Source organism: Musa acuminata, chromosome BXJ1-3 (assembly GCF_036884655.1).
Source record: "Musa acuminata AAA Group cultivar baxijiao chromosome BXJ1-3, Cavendish_Baxijiao_AAA, whole genome shotgun sequence".
In the NCBI taxonomy this organism is placed as follows: Eukaryota; Viridiplantae; Streptophyta; class Magnoliopsida; order Zingiberales; family Musaceae; genus Musa; species Musa acuminata.
The window spans coordinates 42,225,767-42,240,983 of record NC_088329.1 but is presented as its reverse complement, the minus strand read 5'-3'; the positions used below and the strand labels follow the sequence as shown (position 1 = coordinate 42,240,983).

The 15,217-nt window shown below is 39.2% G+C and overlaps 3 protein-coding genes across 6 annotated transcripts; 1 reads left to right on the top strand and 2 right to left on the bottom strand.

The window, feature by feature from the left end:
• Positions 1–171: 171 nt before the first annotated feature.
• Positions 172–3,976, bottom strand: LOC135580854 (acidic leucine-rich nuclear phosphoprotein 32-related protein 1-like). Of its 3 annotated transcripts, XR_010494609.1 has the most exons (4): positions 2,348–3,976; positions 613–876; positions 302–383; positions 172–236 (listed from the first exon to the last, which is right to left on the bottom strand). XR_010494609.1 is itself a non-coding variant. In XM_065140457.1 (3 exons), the coding sequence occupies exons 1-2, from the start codon at positions 3,566–3,568 to the stop codon at positions 640–642; spliced, it is 1,458 nt and encodes a 485-aa protein (XP_064996529.1). In that variant the 5' UTR covers positions 3,569–3,976; the 3' UTR covers positions 172–383; positions 613–639. The 3 variants fall into 3 exon arrangements, 2 of the variants coding, with proteins under 2 accessions (XP_064996529.1, XP_064996530.1); XM_065140457.1 differs by having other exon boundaries at positions 172–383; XM_065140458.1 differs by lacking the exon at positions 302–383 and having other exon boundaries at positions 172–277.
• Positions 3,977–6,011: 2,035 nt separating this feature from the next.
• LOC135580850 (mediator of RNA polymerase II transcription subunit 32-like) lies at positions 6,012–7,051 on the top strand. 2 transcript variants are annotated; one of them, XM_065140427.1, is made up of 2 exons: positions 6,012–6,628; positions 6,878–7,051. In XM_065140427.1, exon 1 carries the CDS (start codon positions 6,179–6,181, stop codon positions 6,626–6,628), a length of 450 nt encoding a protein of 149 aa, XP_064996499.1. In that variant the 5' UTR covers positions 6,012–6,178; the 3' UTR covers positions 6,878–7,051. The 2 variants fall into 2 exon arrangements, with proteins under 2 accessions (XP_064996499.1, XP_064996507.1); XM_065140435.1 differs by having other exon boundaries at positions 6,093–6,649.
• A 2,628-nt stretch (positions 7,052–9,679) lies between these two features.
• On the bottom strand, positions 9,680–14,601 carry LOC135632066 (cysteine synthase 2-like). Its single transcript, XM_065140418.1, has 6 exons — positions 14,310–14,601; positions 14,067–14,141; positions 13,409–13,552; positions 11,886–12,272; positions 11,557–11,792; positions 9,680–10,280 (listed from the first exon to the last, which is right to left on the bottom strand). Exons 1-6 carry the CDS (start codon positions 14,592–14,594, stop codon positions 10,058–10,060), a joined length of 1,350 nt encoding a protein of 449 aa, XP_064996490.1. The 5' UTR covers positions 14,595–14,601; the 3' UTR covers positions 9,680–10,057.
• Positions 14,602–15,217: the final 616 nt, after the last annotated feature.

The following is a 15,217-nucleotide window of genomic DNA, read 5'->3' as shown; positions in this document are numbered from 1 at the left end:
ACCGGGCGGTGGACATAGCGGGCCTTTGGCGTGTTGGCACCGCTAAGCCCCATATCACAGCTGTCCCAAAGACGACAAGATAATTGGAGAGGCATCATTAGCCATGTAAAGAAGTCAATTAACAGCTATGTGTGAGGCTATAAAGTTTACCACTTTGGGGAGCCACCAAAATTTTCCCACCACCGACGCATGTGGTTCTCTCCACATCAGCGGATGCAACCGCATTCCCGCAAGACCTGACAACAGCATCAGGCACACCAGGTGTTCGATGCAATATCTGATTGATACGAGGGATCCATACCACAATATCAGATGAACTGGGAGCCCGGATGGATAATGTGCGTAAATCAAAAGGAGGCAACGGCTACTAGAATTTGAACTCGCTGCACAGCATGGAGGGAAAAACTCAAGCCTCATAGGTATATATAACTGCCATTTGAAAGGAAGGGTTCCAACGGCTAAACGGGAAAACATGTACTGACAAAGATACTACCGAACTTTTGAAATGAGGGGGTGGGGAAGAGAGAGGGAAGAAACCTACTGGAGAACTCTTCCCTCCTAGTTTTTTGAACTAATAAGATCTAGACAGGCCTTGTAGGAAAAAAAACCCACCATGTCCTTCAAACTGCTGGTGAATCATCAAGGATGCTTGGAGGATCTCAGATTCTGATCATCTATGTCATCTTCTTCATCTCTCTTCCTCTTGTTAGGCTGAGAAGAGGAAGGCTGGTGTGGCAAGGTAGTGTTCCTGTGAGGATCATCTTCCTCGTCGTCAACCTCATCTTCTTCTTCATCATTGCAAGCATCAAAATCTCTTCTTACTGTTGGAGGTTGAGCAATCGGCTGCACCAGATATTCCCCGCCAATATCATCATCCTGCAGAATCAAATTCAAGAAAATTTATCATGAAACAAAAATTTCTCTGAAAAAGGAAATGAAAATATGCAGGGCTAAGCAAACCTACAAAACACCAAAAGAAGAAACCTAAATACAACATTATATAGTACAGTCCTTACTGAGATGAGTGGCTAACTATCACAAACCAAACAAGGCAGGTGAAAAGATCAATGATCAACAAAGAATGACATGGCCAAAAAAAAATCTAGCATTAGCATAACAGACACAATCTACAAAGAAGAAAACAGGCTATTACATTTACTGGCAAAGAGGGGAAAGCAACAGATGAATCATGCTCTCACAAAAATATATTCAAAGAACTAACTATTAAGTCCACATGCAAAGTAATCAGGCTTGATTCAGAACACTCGAGAAGCAGAGAGAGGTATTGGAAAGCACATTAATGCAAAGATAAGGTTTCCATAACACTAATGACTTCAGAGCAACTAAAGGTAACTAAATGGACTGGTGCAAGAAAACAGTAATTTTGTGTTGAGCCTTCGAGACCAAGAGGGTTTCCTAACAGAAAACCAACACGTACATCGCATACACTCGAGACTTAACAGTTCTAAATTCAACACATGCAATCAATCTCATCTAGCAAGGCTTTGTGTTTGACTTTTTGGGTTTGGGTGGGACCTATCTGTTTTTTTATTAATTTGACAAAATAAGGTACATGTCAATGACAAAAATAGTCATATAGTCCAAACATACTTTCATTTTTCAAAATAATTTGGATAATCATGGAATTCGATAACACCTAAATCTAACCGAAAGACAAGTGTTATATTTAGCAAAAAAAGTATATACCGAAGAAGGCTTATAAAGGATAAGCCACCACAACATGTTAAATCTTGTCATTATCCATATGAGGAGATTAATAGTGTTGATGGTGAATACACCACTGCACAGTCAGCAGGTTCATTATTACCAAAGGAGCATGCTAGACTAATCAAAAGTATTTAACAGCAAATCTAATTTCAGTTTTACAATCAAATCATGGAAGCTTCACTCATTTGAAGAAAATTCTAGTCTAAGAGCTACTTATAACCAAAGGTATGGTTGCATACCAACATGCATGGCAGCAAAGAGATCCACTACAACATGGACTATTTAACTATCCTTTTGGTTATACAGTTATCTTTTTCTTAAATTACAACAAGACAAAATATTCCATGAAAATCCACCAGATAAAAAAAAAGGAGATCGTAACATGTGATAACCAAGTTTGTTTCTTTGAACCAAAGAATCACCGAGAAAATAACTAAGTAATACCAAAAAAATATCACATCCAAAAGAGAAAAAACTACTATCATAAATCAATACTTGGAAAATTAATATTATATCACATATATCATCTAAGACCAATTAGATAAAACAATCAATAATTAATCATGGAATAAATTTTATACAGAACACACACTGGATATGTTTTGATAAGTTATTATACCTCATCATCATCCTCGCCATCGCCCTCTTCAGAAAATCTATCGTCATCCACTCCTTGTTCATCCTCCTCTCCAATCTCTCCATTCTCATCCTCATCCCCTTCGCCTTGCTCGTGACCATCAATCTCCCCTTCTGCATTAATCAATCTCCCCGAGCTTCCAGGCACACCGTCATCCTCTTCATCCTCGACGTCCTCCTGGTCTTCTTCCCCGCTACCATCCTCATCATCCTCTTCCTCTTCATCCACCTCTTCCTCGCCATCCTCTTCGACCCCATCAATATCCTCATCGCTGTCCCCAACGTCATGCACCTCAACCACATCATCCTCGTCACCATCCTCTGCATCAATCTCCTCCCCCAGATCTTCATCATTGTCTTCCTCTTCGTCATCATCATCTTCGACATCCTCCTCTTCGTCCTCATCTTCTTCCCCGTCTAAAGAAGAAACACCGACTGGCGCCACCCGAAATCCATTAGCTAGATGATACCTCTGTAATGATGCATTGGAATCGGCCCTCCTAACCGTTTCAGCGTCCTCCTCTTCAGCATCACTCTCATCTTCCTCATCGACATCGACAATCCCACCTCCTCTAGAGCCACTACCAACACCGTTCACCAACCTCCCAGCCTGATCATCACCATCAACCTCGCCACTGCCAGGATCCTCCTCCTCATCCTCCTCGTCATCATCTTCCTCCTCCTCCTCTTCCTCGTCAGACTCTGGTCGCTCATTCTCATCGGCATCCATCTTGTCTAGATATTTCAGAGTCCTGATCATTCCGAACACCCTTGATCGATAATCTTTGGTCCTAGTAACAGGGCATTCATACAGATCTAAGGATACGAGCCGGAGGTGAGCCAGAGGCGCCAGGTCCTCCAGGAACTGGATCCGGTTGTTGGATAGATCGAGGTCCCGCAGCGAATCCAGACCCGCCTCCACCAAGAACTCGAGCCCCCCGGCGATGCGGTTGTCGGAGAGTATAAGCCGCTGCAAGTTCCGAAGACGCGGGAACTTCTCCAGCGACGACACTCCGACGTTAGCGATCGAGAGGTGCTCCAGCGACTGGTACCGCTCCAGGATCTCGGGTGGCGGCAGACGGCCGTGGAGGCACTTCACGGAGCCGTCAAGCGTGAGGGTCCGAGGCGGCGCCGACGACGATGACGACGAGTCCGCCTGACCTCCGAGCGCCGCCTCCACGGCCCTCTCCCAGGCCTCGTCCATCTATACAAACAAAAACAAAACAGGAACCCTAGACTCCAAGAACGATCAATAAATCCAGAAACCACACCAACCAATCAAATAAAAGGCCCTATCAATCAACAAACAGATCAATTCCCCCCGATCAAATGACCTATTTTGATCTCACTCGTGGATCCTAAGCGAGCAACAAGGAGAGGCAGAGATTGGGAAGGGGGAAACCAAATCCTCGATTAGAGGGAAGAGAAATTGGCTAAGAAAAACCCCAATACTAAGAACAAAATCCTTCTCGTCCCCAATTCTTTTCCTCCTCCTCTCTCTCTCTCTCTCTCTCTCTCTCCTACCAGGCTGGGCACAGGGATAGCTCTTCCCCAGGAAAACCCTCGAATGAACACGAGATGCCTTCTCTTTCTCTCTCCCTCCAGCCTTTTACATCTATTTATTATCATTTAACCATTTTCGAGATTTCGCATCTGTTTGGGGGTCATTTACATTGCAACGTCTCCGGCTCGATGGCCGCTGGGGTGGCGACGAAGCGGACCGGGGCATGAACCGGGTCGCCAAGGGCCCCGGGTGGGTGGGGAAGTTTGTTGGTTTCTTGGGGCGGAGGTGCAGCTCTAACCGTTGGATCAGAAGCCTCAGATCGATGACGTGGGAGACATAGACGGCTCGATGATGGCGTACAGAGATTGTGCTTTCTTTGAGAGAGAACAGGAGCGGTTCGTGTCTAGAAGGTGCCAACTGGATAAGCATAGAAGGAGCGCGCTATTTTGATCTGCGGCTTAAAGCGCGTGAATCTCGTGGCCCACTGCGATCTCGACCGTTCGTCTGAATAATGACGGTTCTAGTTGATGGGAGGCTTGAACCATTAATCTAAGCCGTCCACCTCTTGCAATGCCTATTATTTTTCTGATATGATCTTATTTGACTGCATGAAAAATTTTAATCAAAAACATTCCTGTCTTGATTAATCTTTTCGACGTTATGTTGGTACGATTACCCAATAATCTTAATTTTTTATATATTTTAAAATAATAACAATATTGAAGTGTCAATTATCCGATATCTCAATGCTATGTGATCGATACCTCAACATCAAACACTAACATATCGATATCTCGATACATATTGATCGACATCTCGATGTCAAATGATTGACACTTCCATAACTCACATAGCAATACTATCGTATTTTCTCGAGATTTGATATAATATAATTTTAACTAGAGTCGAATAATACGTGAAATTATTTTCAAACATATATTATTCTAACTAGATTTTAAGTGAATAATTTTTCGAAATTATTCAAAGCGATGTCGATGTTTAGTTCTTGTCTCCAAAATCACGGCATTTGATCAATCAATTGAAAATTTGCTGCTCGATATGGTTCGCGAAGTCTTTGCGTTCAAACTAAACCCGTTCTTGAAGCCCAAAGCTTCAGGCAACAATGATGACAGGCGCAATGCCATTTCATCCATTATCCGAATTGACGTGTTGTTTGGACTCTAATCATACACACATGTTCATTGCATGGATTCAATCATTCAATGAAATGATGCTTCCACGTAGTTAATTGTGGTCACCGTTTAGTTGTTCTGTCATATTATTATGAGAATATTTCTTCGTCACTGTCATTGTGAGCCTAAATTTTGACACCCATGTAATTTATAATATAATCTTAAACTCGATAATTTTGGTCGAATCCAAATTTGATGTAATATATTTGGATATCATATTTGATATGACACGTGTCATTTCAAAGCTGACTAAATTTGATGGATTAAGTTTATATTGATTATGGATAATTGTCATATTATTAGTCCCCTCATTATAATTTATAAATAATTTTTTCATGTCGTATTATAATATTTTAATAATTATTTTTGGCATAAAAAGGATAATGATTTCATAAGTTAATCTTTAAATCTTAGATAAACGTATTACGTGTGAGGATATTATTTGTCTATTTAGTATGTATTGAATATTTATGTAATAAGAAAAAATATATATTTTTAAAAAATATATCACATGTAGGGGAGATGAAAGAATGGGTTTAATGCTTATGATCAGAGAGGATGCACTAAGTACTTTTTTGTGTAATGCATCTAATAAAGATAAAAACATATATATTACCTAAATTGATTTATCGATCACATATAAAGTAGTTAATACATTATGATCAAATAAAATATAATAATTTTATTATCTATCTAAAATAAAAAAAAATTATATAATATTATGCTACATACGTTACATTGATAAGATCATTTAGTCCCACATTTATTGACACGTATGGATACCAAGAATTCATAAATTCATCGTACCCATTTCTAATATCATAAGATTAATACCTAAATAACATTCGCCTTATTTATCCTTCTCGAGTTCTAATTTCTTTGGATAAAAACTCTTTGGTTTCCACCTTTGATGTGGCTTCTGTGATCTCAGCCTTTGTAATCCCGTGATCATCGAATCAGTCTCACGAATCACGTAATGTGACAGGACCAAACTGCTTTAAGATCCGTAAATGGCCAACGATATACTCGATGGTTCGTACTGATCTTATCTGGGCCGCCCGGTCGCAGTTGACACTTTTCTCTCCCGTCACCGACGACCACGCATCGGGCGGAGGCGATGGAGAGCACCGTGGAGGCACTGAGCGCTGCCTATGACGAGTTCGTAGCTGCGGCGGCGGCCGCCCTGGAGGCAAAGGAGCAGTCCGGCGGGCAGAAGACGCCCGTCACCGACGCCGCGCTCGAGGCCTTCAAGCAGCGGTGGGAACTCTTCCGCGTCGCCTGCGACCAGGCCGAGGAGTTCGTTGAGTCTATGAAGCAGCGCATCGGCTCCGAGTGCTTAGTCGACGAGGCAACCGGCGCCGCACCCTCCAAGGCTGGCCGCCCTGCCACGGCACCCGGGATCCCGCCCATCAGCGCCGTCCGGCTCGAGCAGATGAGCAAGGCCGTCAGGTGGCTCGTCATCGAGCTCCAGAACGGGTCCGGGGTTGGCGCAGCCGCCGCCGCTGCGGCCCATCCCCATGTTTCCGCGCCCTTTGACGCCCGGTTCTCCGACGACGCCGGACAATAGGTGCGCGTGATCCCTTGTTAGGTATTTCTTGGACCCCGCAATCATCGGCGTGAAATTATGATTTCTGTCGGCCTTATGTTGTGATCTTATCTTCTAATGCTCGAATGCTCTTATTTTCCCTGATGGTTTGTTCAAGTTCATAACCTTAATATTGAGAACGCGAATTGGGATTGGGTTTACTGCAATGCATTTCTAAATGATACAAACATTTGATCTTTGGAACTCGTGACAGTGAACTCTTCTTTGTAGGTGAGAGGAAGAGGCAAAATGGTGTTCTCGGAGACAGGACAGCATCTGCATTCAGTAGTAAGAACTTGTGCTCATAGTTTGTTGGGACTCTCTTGAAATATGTACAAGATTTGCTGCCATTCTAATCCTGTGAGACTGGAAAATGGTTAATGGGATGTCACTAATTTAGAACTCTCTTAAGCTGTGTAGATCTCAAAGAGTATTTCTTCTTGTTTGTCATCTTCCATATAAGTTCTCTTTGCATGCTCTCCTCATATCTGATATGATAATCTTCATTTTATTTCTCAGTTATGCCGGCCTTATTTGCCAATAATTTTTTTTCCACCAAATTGGCATGTCTATAAACAATGAAGTATTTAATTCTTATTGACAAATTTGAAAATTCTACTGGTTTTTAAAATTATTATAAGAGCATTTTAATGCTCTTAAGTCTCAAATCTTCTATATATATATATATATATATATATATATATATATATCCAATTCCTAACATAGAAAGTTAGAACCAATTGCTACCGGCTCCTTAAACTAATGTAAGAGCATTGGAATGGTCTCAGGGCTAAACTCTCCTACTGTTTTGTAGACATACTAATTTATTGATCTCATGCTCGCTTAAGATGAGTTATATTATTATGAAAGCTACTTTATATAATATAACCATGAACGCTATTTGTGTCTTTTTATTTTGTTTTAGTGACAATCCTCCCATATACACAGTTAGGACTCATAATTGATTTATATATTTGAATCTCATAGGACTGCAGCATCAATTTTTTACTGTTCCAAGGATTTTTATTGCCTTAACTGTTCTTAAAATGGTAGAGGCCCCAGATCTTGTTATGTTAAGTAGTTTTTCTAATTTCTAGCAATTAGGTTATGCGGTTCTTTTTTCTCTTTCCATGTTTTTAGAAAACTTAGGGATCCTGTTTCGACTAATTGATCATCTATTAACGTTCTTGTCGGGCCTGGTTTACAGTTTTTGTTCTTCTTTTGATTTTTCCTTTGTTTTTATGCAATTTCCTGTTTACTTTCCTGTTGTATAATTGGCAAACAGTTTTGGCCCTTCCATCTGAAACCTTGTTTGGTCTCATTGTAACCACTTCATACTCGTAATGCTCTGGATGAGTGTTGAAATCATGATCCCGAACTTTTTTACAGTGAACTTGAGTGTCTCTGACTACTTAGTGCTTTTATCTTATGTTTGTGTGAACATTTTTTCTACTATATCCTTTAAATTTGAGGTCCTCTCCTATAGATATTTGTTATGGCACAATGTTTTCCCACTTCATTCGTTTTTTGAGCTGAAGGTTTATGTCTTATAACTTGCGGGACTGCACCACTAGATTAAGCATCCGCACGATGGAACCAACAGTTTCTTTTTCCAGCTCGACCTTTACTTTCCTGTTGCTTAATATCACTGCAATGATATTAGTATTCTTACGGATGATGCAATCAATGAAGAGAAGATCATGAACTTTTTGCCTCATGTACAGTGGATGAGGCTTGTTGCTTAGTCCTGTTGCTTAATGTCGCTGCAATGATATTAGTATTCTTACGGATGATGCAATCAATGAAGAGAAGATCATGAACTTTTTGCCTTGTGTACAGTGGATGAGGCTTGTTGGTTAGTCATAGTAGCATGAGTAGAGCATGCTTTCTTTTGAATGAAACAAACTTTCATACCTTGAGGTAGGAAATTTTGTTACTAAATTATTTGCATTCGGATCTTACAGGTTGTCCTACCAATGAACACTTTGTGGTCTTTATGGTCTTGCTCTTTAGTACCAAGCATGTTATACTTGCAATTGTAGTGCTAACAGATGACATGCCGATAATAATTTAACATTTGGTCCGCAAATTTTCTTAAATGAGTAAACATTCTTATGATGCAAAATGGAGAACCATGTGTTTCAGTTACTATGTATTTGTTTTTGTTGCAGTCGCACGACATTTCTTTATATTCAAAAAGCAGGAGATGAGATTGTCCCGAACTTGTGTCGTGACTTTTCACCGCTGTAGCCCTAATTATTAAGATTAAGTTCGGAGAATGGTTCATCATAGTCAAGAAATTTGTGATAACACTCTGGCATGGCCATCTTTCCTTACCCTGGGTTAAGCATTTCTTTCCTCTCCTGTTGTAGTTTGAGACCCATAATGAAATTACACCCTGTTCTGCTACTGATGTGCACCTCCTTTGTCTCAATTGACTCTGCCTTTGTCATCTGAACACACTTTTGAGATCATAAAATGAACCATTTCAGAGTGTGATAGTTTATTATTGAACTTGGACATATTCAGGAACTTTTCATGCAAGAAAAACAACTTTTGCTTTAATTTTTTTCTTTTGAATAATTTCAGCGACTGTTTGTAAAATCCTATAATTGTCGTCGATTTTTTTTTACTTGCATGTCTCCTGTTTCAATAATTCTTTCAATTAGTTCATGCAGATAATCTACTCATAAGAAGAACAAAAAAAGTTAGCATCCAATCGGATAATTCTTTGCGGCTCGAAGTGCTTATTCCAGTGATAACTTTAGATGGTAATTTTTCTCTGAACACATTCTACTATAATGTTACTATGAATGTTGAAAGAGCTTCTCTTCTAAGCATATGGCGGGGGTTGTGTGTATCGTTATTAGTTTTAATCACTATTCTTGTCGGGTTCGGATTGAAAATGAGCTTATACGGATTATAAAGGGATCCGATCCATATCCAACCCGGCAAGCATATTGGATTACAGCCGAAATGGAGATTCATACCCAAAATTTAGACACAAAAAATCCAAAAGTTGGACACAGAATATAAAAGGAAGTAGAAAAGAAAGGAGACTCTTAATCATCCCAGTACCATGAACAAAAAACCAAGATCCTCAAATCCCTAGAATAAATGTGTAAGCAAGCAATAGGAACTCCATATAAATAACCCTAAACAACAATACCTAGGTGTTGGCTACGCTTCTCAAGCAAGAACACACACATCTCTTGCATTTACGAAGAGGCTTCATGCATGATCTCTTGCTCCATCATAATATGCAGTAAGATAAGCATGATGAGAGCTTCAGTGACAAATCTCCTGAGATGCCACATCTGTATTCAGCACAGATGGTAGCAATGAGAAGAAATCCCTGAATGATGCCGATATATGTGTATGAATTCTGGCATGCCGCCAGGCTATACAACTTCAAGAGTGATCGAGAAACTCCAGATTGGTCGCAGTTGGTGTCAGTCCATGATCGACCAGATATTGAGCATTACAGAACTTGCTCAGATGCCTCATCCCGCTGTCACATAAAATTGTTACGATCGTGTGTCCTGGACCTAAGGATCGTGCCAATCGTACAGCTCCAACGCAGTTCATCGCTGAAGAACTCCCGAGAAATAGTCCATCCTTCTTCAGAAGAAACCTGAGAGGATATATATGAGAAAGTATATATATATGTACTTGCTGTTCATAAACTTGGTTAGGATCGAGGAAATACATGTAATAAAAAAAATAAAAAACCAGAATCAACCATCATTTTGGATAGTTGTTTCACTATGGAGGATAGCAGGACAAACCATCGGTTCATGAGGTAAACTGCAACGTCTAGATATCGGAAGAGGAAGGAAAAAGAACTTGCCAAAGGAGTTCAAACTTATTTATACAGAATAACTCTGTTAAAGAAGATCAATCTAAATGATGTGAATAATGAGACCACCACTCTCAGGCAATGGAATCACAAGTAATGATATCAAGCATTAAACTTCAGGTTGTAGAGTGAAAGATACAACCTGAAAGATCAACTGATGAGATGCTGGGGTCCATATTTCATCAAAATCAGAAACAAAAGCTATTTTAAGATGTCCAAAAGAGCAATTTTTCTAATTGATCCAATGAATATAGTAAAAGCCAGCGACTTCACAACCAGACTAGTTTTTTTAATTCACAATGTTCCTCAGTGGCGCGTCTTAAGTTGGCCGCTTGATAAGCTTATTTATGTTTGAAGACCTAAAATTTTTCTAACCAGTTCATCAAAGTTAACTCTGGAAACAAGAATATGCAGCTTAGGCTTGAAACAATCACGAAAAATTTCAGGAAACCTATCTTACATATAGACAGAGTTGATGTTGTCCAGCACCCAAAAAGGCATTCTAAAACCATATTCCAGAAATGTAATGACGACCTTAAATGAGCAGAAACCATGTATAATTTAACAAACAAAATTTCATGAGCCACTCCAACAACAAAACATTCATAGACTAATTAATTATGCCAAATGATCACAGTTTCTAATTCAAGAATGTCAGTCTATTCAAATAAGACACATTTGTTTATGAGTGATAAGATTCACTGGCACCCCTAGAATATTTGTCAGAGAAAATAGTGACAGAATCAGAAAAGAACCATGCAACCTTCATAGACAACTGTTATGTTAATGCATCTCTATATCTTCGAAGATATATGTCGTCTGACATCATCAATGGATTGGAACTGTAATCATGCGAGCGCTGTCATACAAACGGTGCTACAAGAAGTAACAAGTCCAGTCTTTCTCTTTCCAATTTCGTAAATATGTTAGCATCTTAATTTGCCCATACAGAAAATATCTATATACCTGGGATACTTTCCTTTTTTTATTCTCTTTTTAAATTATATGCAGGCACTAATTGAATATGATTGTCTGGAAGTTTAGCATGCACCTGGACATTTCAACAGCCTCTCTATCGGTGCCTCGGTAAGCTCCATCCAACTCGGCCATCATGAAATTCTTGGTCAATCTGTTGATTCCAATTCCTTCCGTTATAGTATCAAAAGGGTTCTTCAGGCGCCGGCCCTCTGCCTCCTCCTTCGTATACATTACTCCTCTCGTGACCTTATTGAACAGACCAGACCCCGGGGGATCAATAAGGAAGCACTTAATATTTGGATTTTTTTCCTGGATAAGAAAACATCAAGATAGTAGAAGGATAAAAAAGAAGAGCAAAGCATTAGATATAGCATAAAATCTAATGTACAAACAATGATGAACCTTGAGAAACTGTGATATTCCAGCAATCGTGCCACCTGTACCGGCAGCAGCAACAAAGGCATGCAATTTCCCTTGAGTTTGCTCCCATATCTCAGGACCAGTCCATTCATAGTGGGCCCTGAAGTTTGCTAGGTTTTCAAACTGATCAGCAAAGAAACCACCTTTATTATCAGCAGAGCAAGGATGACCTTCTGTTTGCTTTGGTGCATGACCATTCATTTGCAGCAAGTCTATGCCTTTAATTTTATCAGCTTCAATTGGAATTGCAGCTCTATTTGTAGCCTCTAAGGCCCTCCTCCTTGCGACATTAACATAGTGGTCTTTGTGTGTAATAGAGACAGGCCTTACTCTTTCCACGGTAGCTCCAAGAGCCTCAATTATTTGAGACTGAAAGAATATCCAGAGTTGAAAATTAAACAATAAACAGAAAGACAACTGTATTCAAGTAAAACAGGGAGAAACTAATTTTCCTTGTGTTGTATCTTTCGACATAATATGCAGCCACCTTTAAGATACAATCATTTCTTTTGTCATATTTTTTATGTTTATACTACTCAGATTCAATAAGGTTGAATTTTCAGTCTTTTGGTCTGATTTCCATGCTAAACCTCTTTTGATAACAAATAAGCCAGTATTATCAATCCAAAAGAGAGGTATGGCTTGTTTAGGTGTTATCTTGATCTAAAGCCTTGAAGGTGTGTGCAATGTGCATGTATGGATTTAAACCTACAACTGAAACCAAAGATCAAACAGAACTAAAATTTGCATCCATCTTTCAAGGAGTACTTGCACCTCCAATTCCTATTCAGTATTTCACTCATCTACTATGGTGATTATCAACCAGAAGCTTATCGGCTCTATTTTCCTATGAGCTCCTATGCTTCAACTTTCTTCCAGGAAGTCGTTTGACATGTGTGAGTGAGTGAGAGTGAGAAAGAGAGAGAGAGTTGTTAAAATAGTTTCTGAATTGCGTGAATGCAATCCCTTAAATGAAATGATTCCTCAGATTATAGCAACATGTTTCCAAGAGAAATTTGAAAAACATACGTATAGGTGGCAGTTCTAAGTGCTAACTTTAACCTAAGATATACAAAATATTTGAACTTTGCAAGGAAGCACCACTCAACCCCAAAAGCTTATGAGGCCAACATGTTAGGACTAAGAATACAAACACCAATTAAAAGACACAATATCATAACAGATTCACAACTTGCTTCAGTCATGGATCTAGCGACCCGGTAGTACCCTGAGTGTCTATGATCAACAAATCTCTATTGACCAACATTCACGGGCACACACTGGCATTGATCCAAAGAACAAAATATTCTTTGCATGTACTATCCGATTCTTTACTAAAAACTACTTGCAGAATGTAATGAAATGATATTTAGTCAATTTAGAAGAACATCAACAAATTTGAGCACGGGCAAAATCAAAGAACATGTTGACTGCAAATTGATTGCATAATGCAATATACGGTACAGGCAAAAGATCAAAAGATGAAATTAGGATGATGGACCAACCTTTTCAATGGCAACATCATCAGGAATAACAACATGACATCTACATCCATATGCAGGAGCAATTGTCGCTAGGCTAATTGCGGTACTTCCAGCACTTCCCTCGGTCACGACACCACCTGGCATGAGGCCCCCAGAATCTAGTGCCTACATAAAATTACATTTCGATGATGACAAGTATGGCATGTCATTATAAAAAAGTTCAATTGATTACATTTTGCAGTCTATATTTCATGGATAAGATATTAAAGCTTGACATTATTCAATAAAATACAAAATTTATGACCAAGCACATAAGATATATCAGTGGAACTTTTCACATATTTATCAGACATGCCAGAACATAGATAAAAAACAATGACAAAAACAGTAATGTTGCTGTTTTCCTATCTTCTTATTGCCTTCATTGCCTTATCAGAGTGTGACTGCGAAAATGTTCCCCCCTACCAAATAAAATGAGTAAAGTAGTGATGTCATATCATCAAGTATATTCTTGAATACCAAGATAGAAATCCATGGCCAACAAAGACGACAGAATAAACCAAAAGGCTCGCTTGCGAAGAAGAAAGCTTTGGTTGTCAAATTGGCATGTTTGAAGTCATTTCTTTCACTCTCGGCTGATAGAAACAAATGACTAGTAGATTATAGATCATTCACTCACTTCTTCAATGATTTTGACCGCCACCCGGTCTTTCACGCTCCCCCCAGGGTTCAAGAACTCGGCTTTCCCAAGAATCTGAAAGATAAACGAAAGCAAAATCCACAAATCAAGACAAAGAACCAATGAGTTCTCGAATCAAGTTAAAGACATGAAAAGATGTCTTACTCAGCCATCAAGAATCGCCAAGAAAAATCTAGCGAGGATATAAAAGATCCAATCTTTTTGGATAAAAAATATCTTTACCTCACACCCAGTGGCATCAGAAAGGCTGTTGATTCTGATTAGAGGCGTGTTGCCGACGGCATCGACAAGGCCGTTCCTCTTCCCGCGACTCTTATGCCGACGGTAGTTTCCACGATCTCTAAGCCACGGGAGCTTGAATCCGTGGCCGGAGAGGAGGAGGTACGAGAGAAGGGCGGCCGAAAGAACAGCTGCGGCCGTGGCCGTTAGAACGTCGGCGGTCTTCACCGCCGCCATCTCTCTCCCCTCTCTCTCGCCTGGGTCGGGGTGAGTCCCAATTGATCGCATGCACGAAATTAGACGCACATGATGCTCTTCGTCGCGTACATGGACGGTCCTGATCAAATTTGATATGAGCTATTTGGTTGCGTCAAACCACCTCATCGTATTCCAATTTTCGGAATCTTTGTCCTTTTAAAGGATTATTTACCCTTTTCTTTTAATATTTTCAGGAATTATCATAATAATATTGTCCTTCATATTTTTAATTAAACGTATGTCATTTAATAGTTTGCTCATGTTGTTGTAAATCATTATGTTGATTTATAACAATATAATGATTTATAATCAACGGTTTAACTTTTTATTATATCAATTATGAAAGTCTTTTTAATTTATTATATTTCAATTATGAATATATATATATATATATATATATATATTGTTCACTACCCACATAATTTTTATTATTTTTATAAAAATAATATTTATTTTATAATGGATGAATTCTCGAGAAAAATGTCCCTTTTTATGGGTTACATTTTCAGAATTTCTTAGTAGTTCTTTTTTTTTGTTTAATTCCATGAATACTTCCAATCATTTATCACTTTTCCTATGAATCGGTCCATAGTAAAACCAACTTAGTTATTATATTCTATACTATTACAATATTTTCAGCAATATAGGAAAAG

Bases quoted from the DNA above. Each gene is read 5' to 3' on its own strand.
- LOC135580854 (XM_065140457.1), bottom strand. From the start codon at position 3,568: ATGGACGAGGCCTGGGAGAGGGCCGTGGAGGCGGCGCTCGGAGGTCAG. The intron at 877-2,347 runs GTATAATAACTT...TTGATTCTGCAG, and splicing joins ATGGCGAGGATGATGATGAG to GATGATGATATTGGCGGGGA.
- LOC135580850 (XM_065140427.1), top strand. From the start codon at position 6,179: ATGGAGAGCACCGTGGAGGCACTGAGCGCTGCCTATGACGAGTTCGTA.
- LOC135632066 (XM_065140418.1), bottom strand. From the start codon at position 14,594: ATGCGATCAATTGGGACTCACCCCGACCCAGGCGAGAGAGAGGGGAGA. The intron at 12,273-13,408 runs GTTGGTCCATCA...ATATTCTTTCAG, and splicing joins ATGATGTTGCCATTGAAAAG to TCTCAAATAATTGAGGCTCT. The intron at 11,793-11,885 runs GTTCATCATTGT...TTTCTTATCCAG, and splicing joins GAATATCACAGTTTCTCAAG to GAAAAAAATCCAAATATTAA.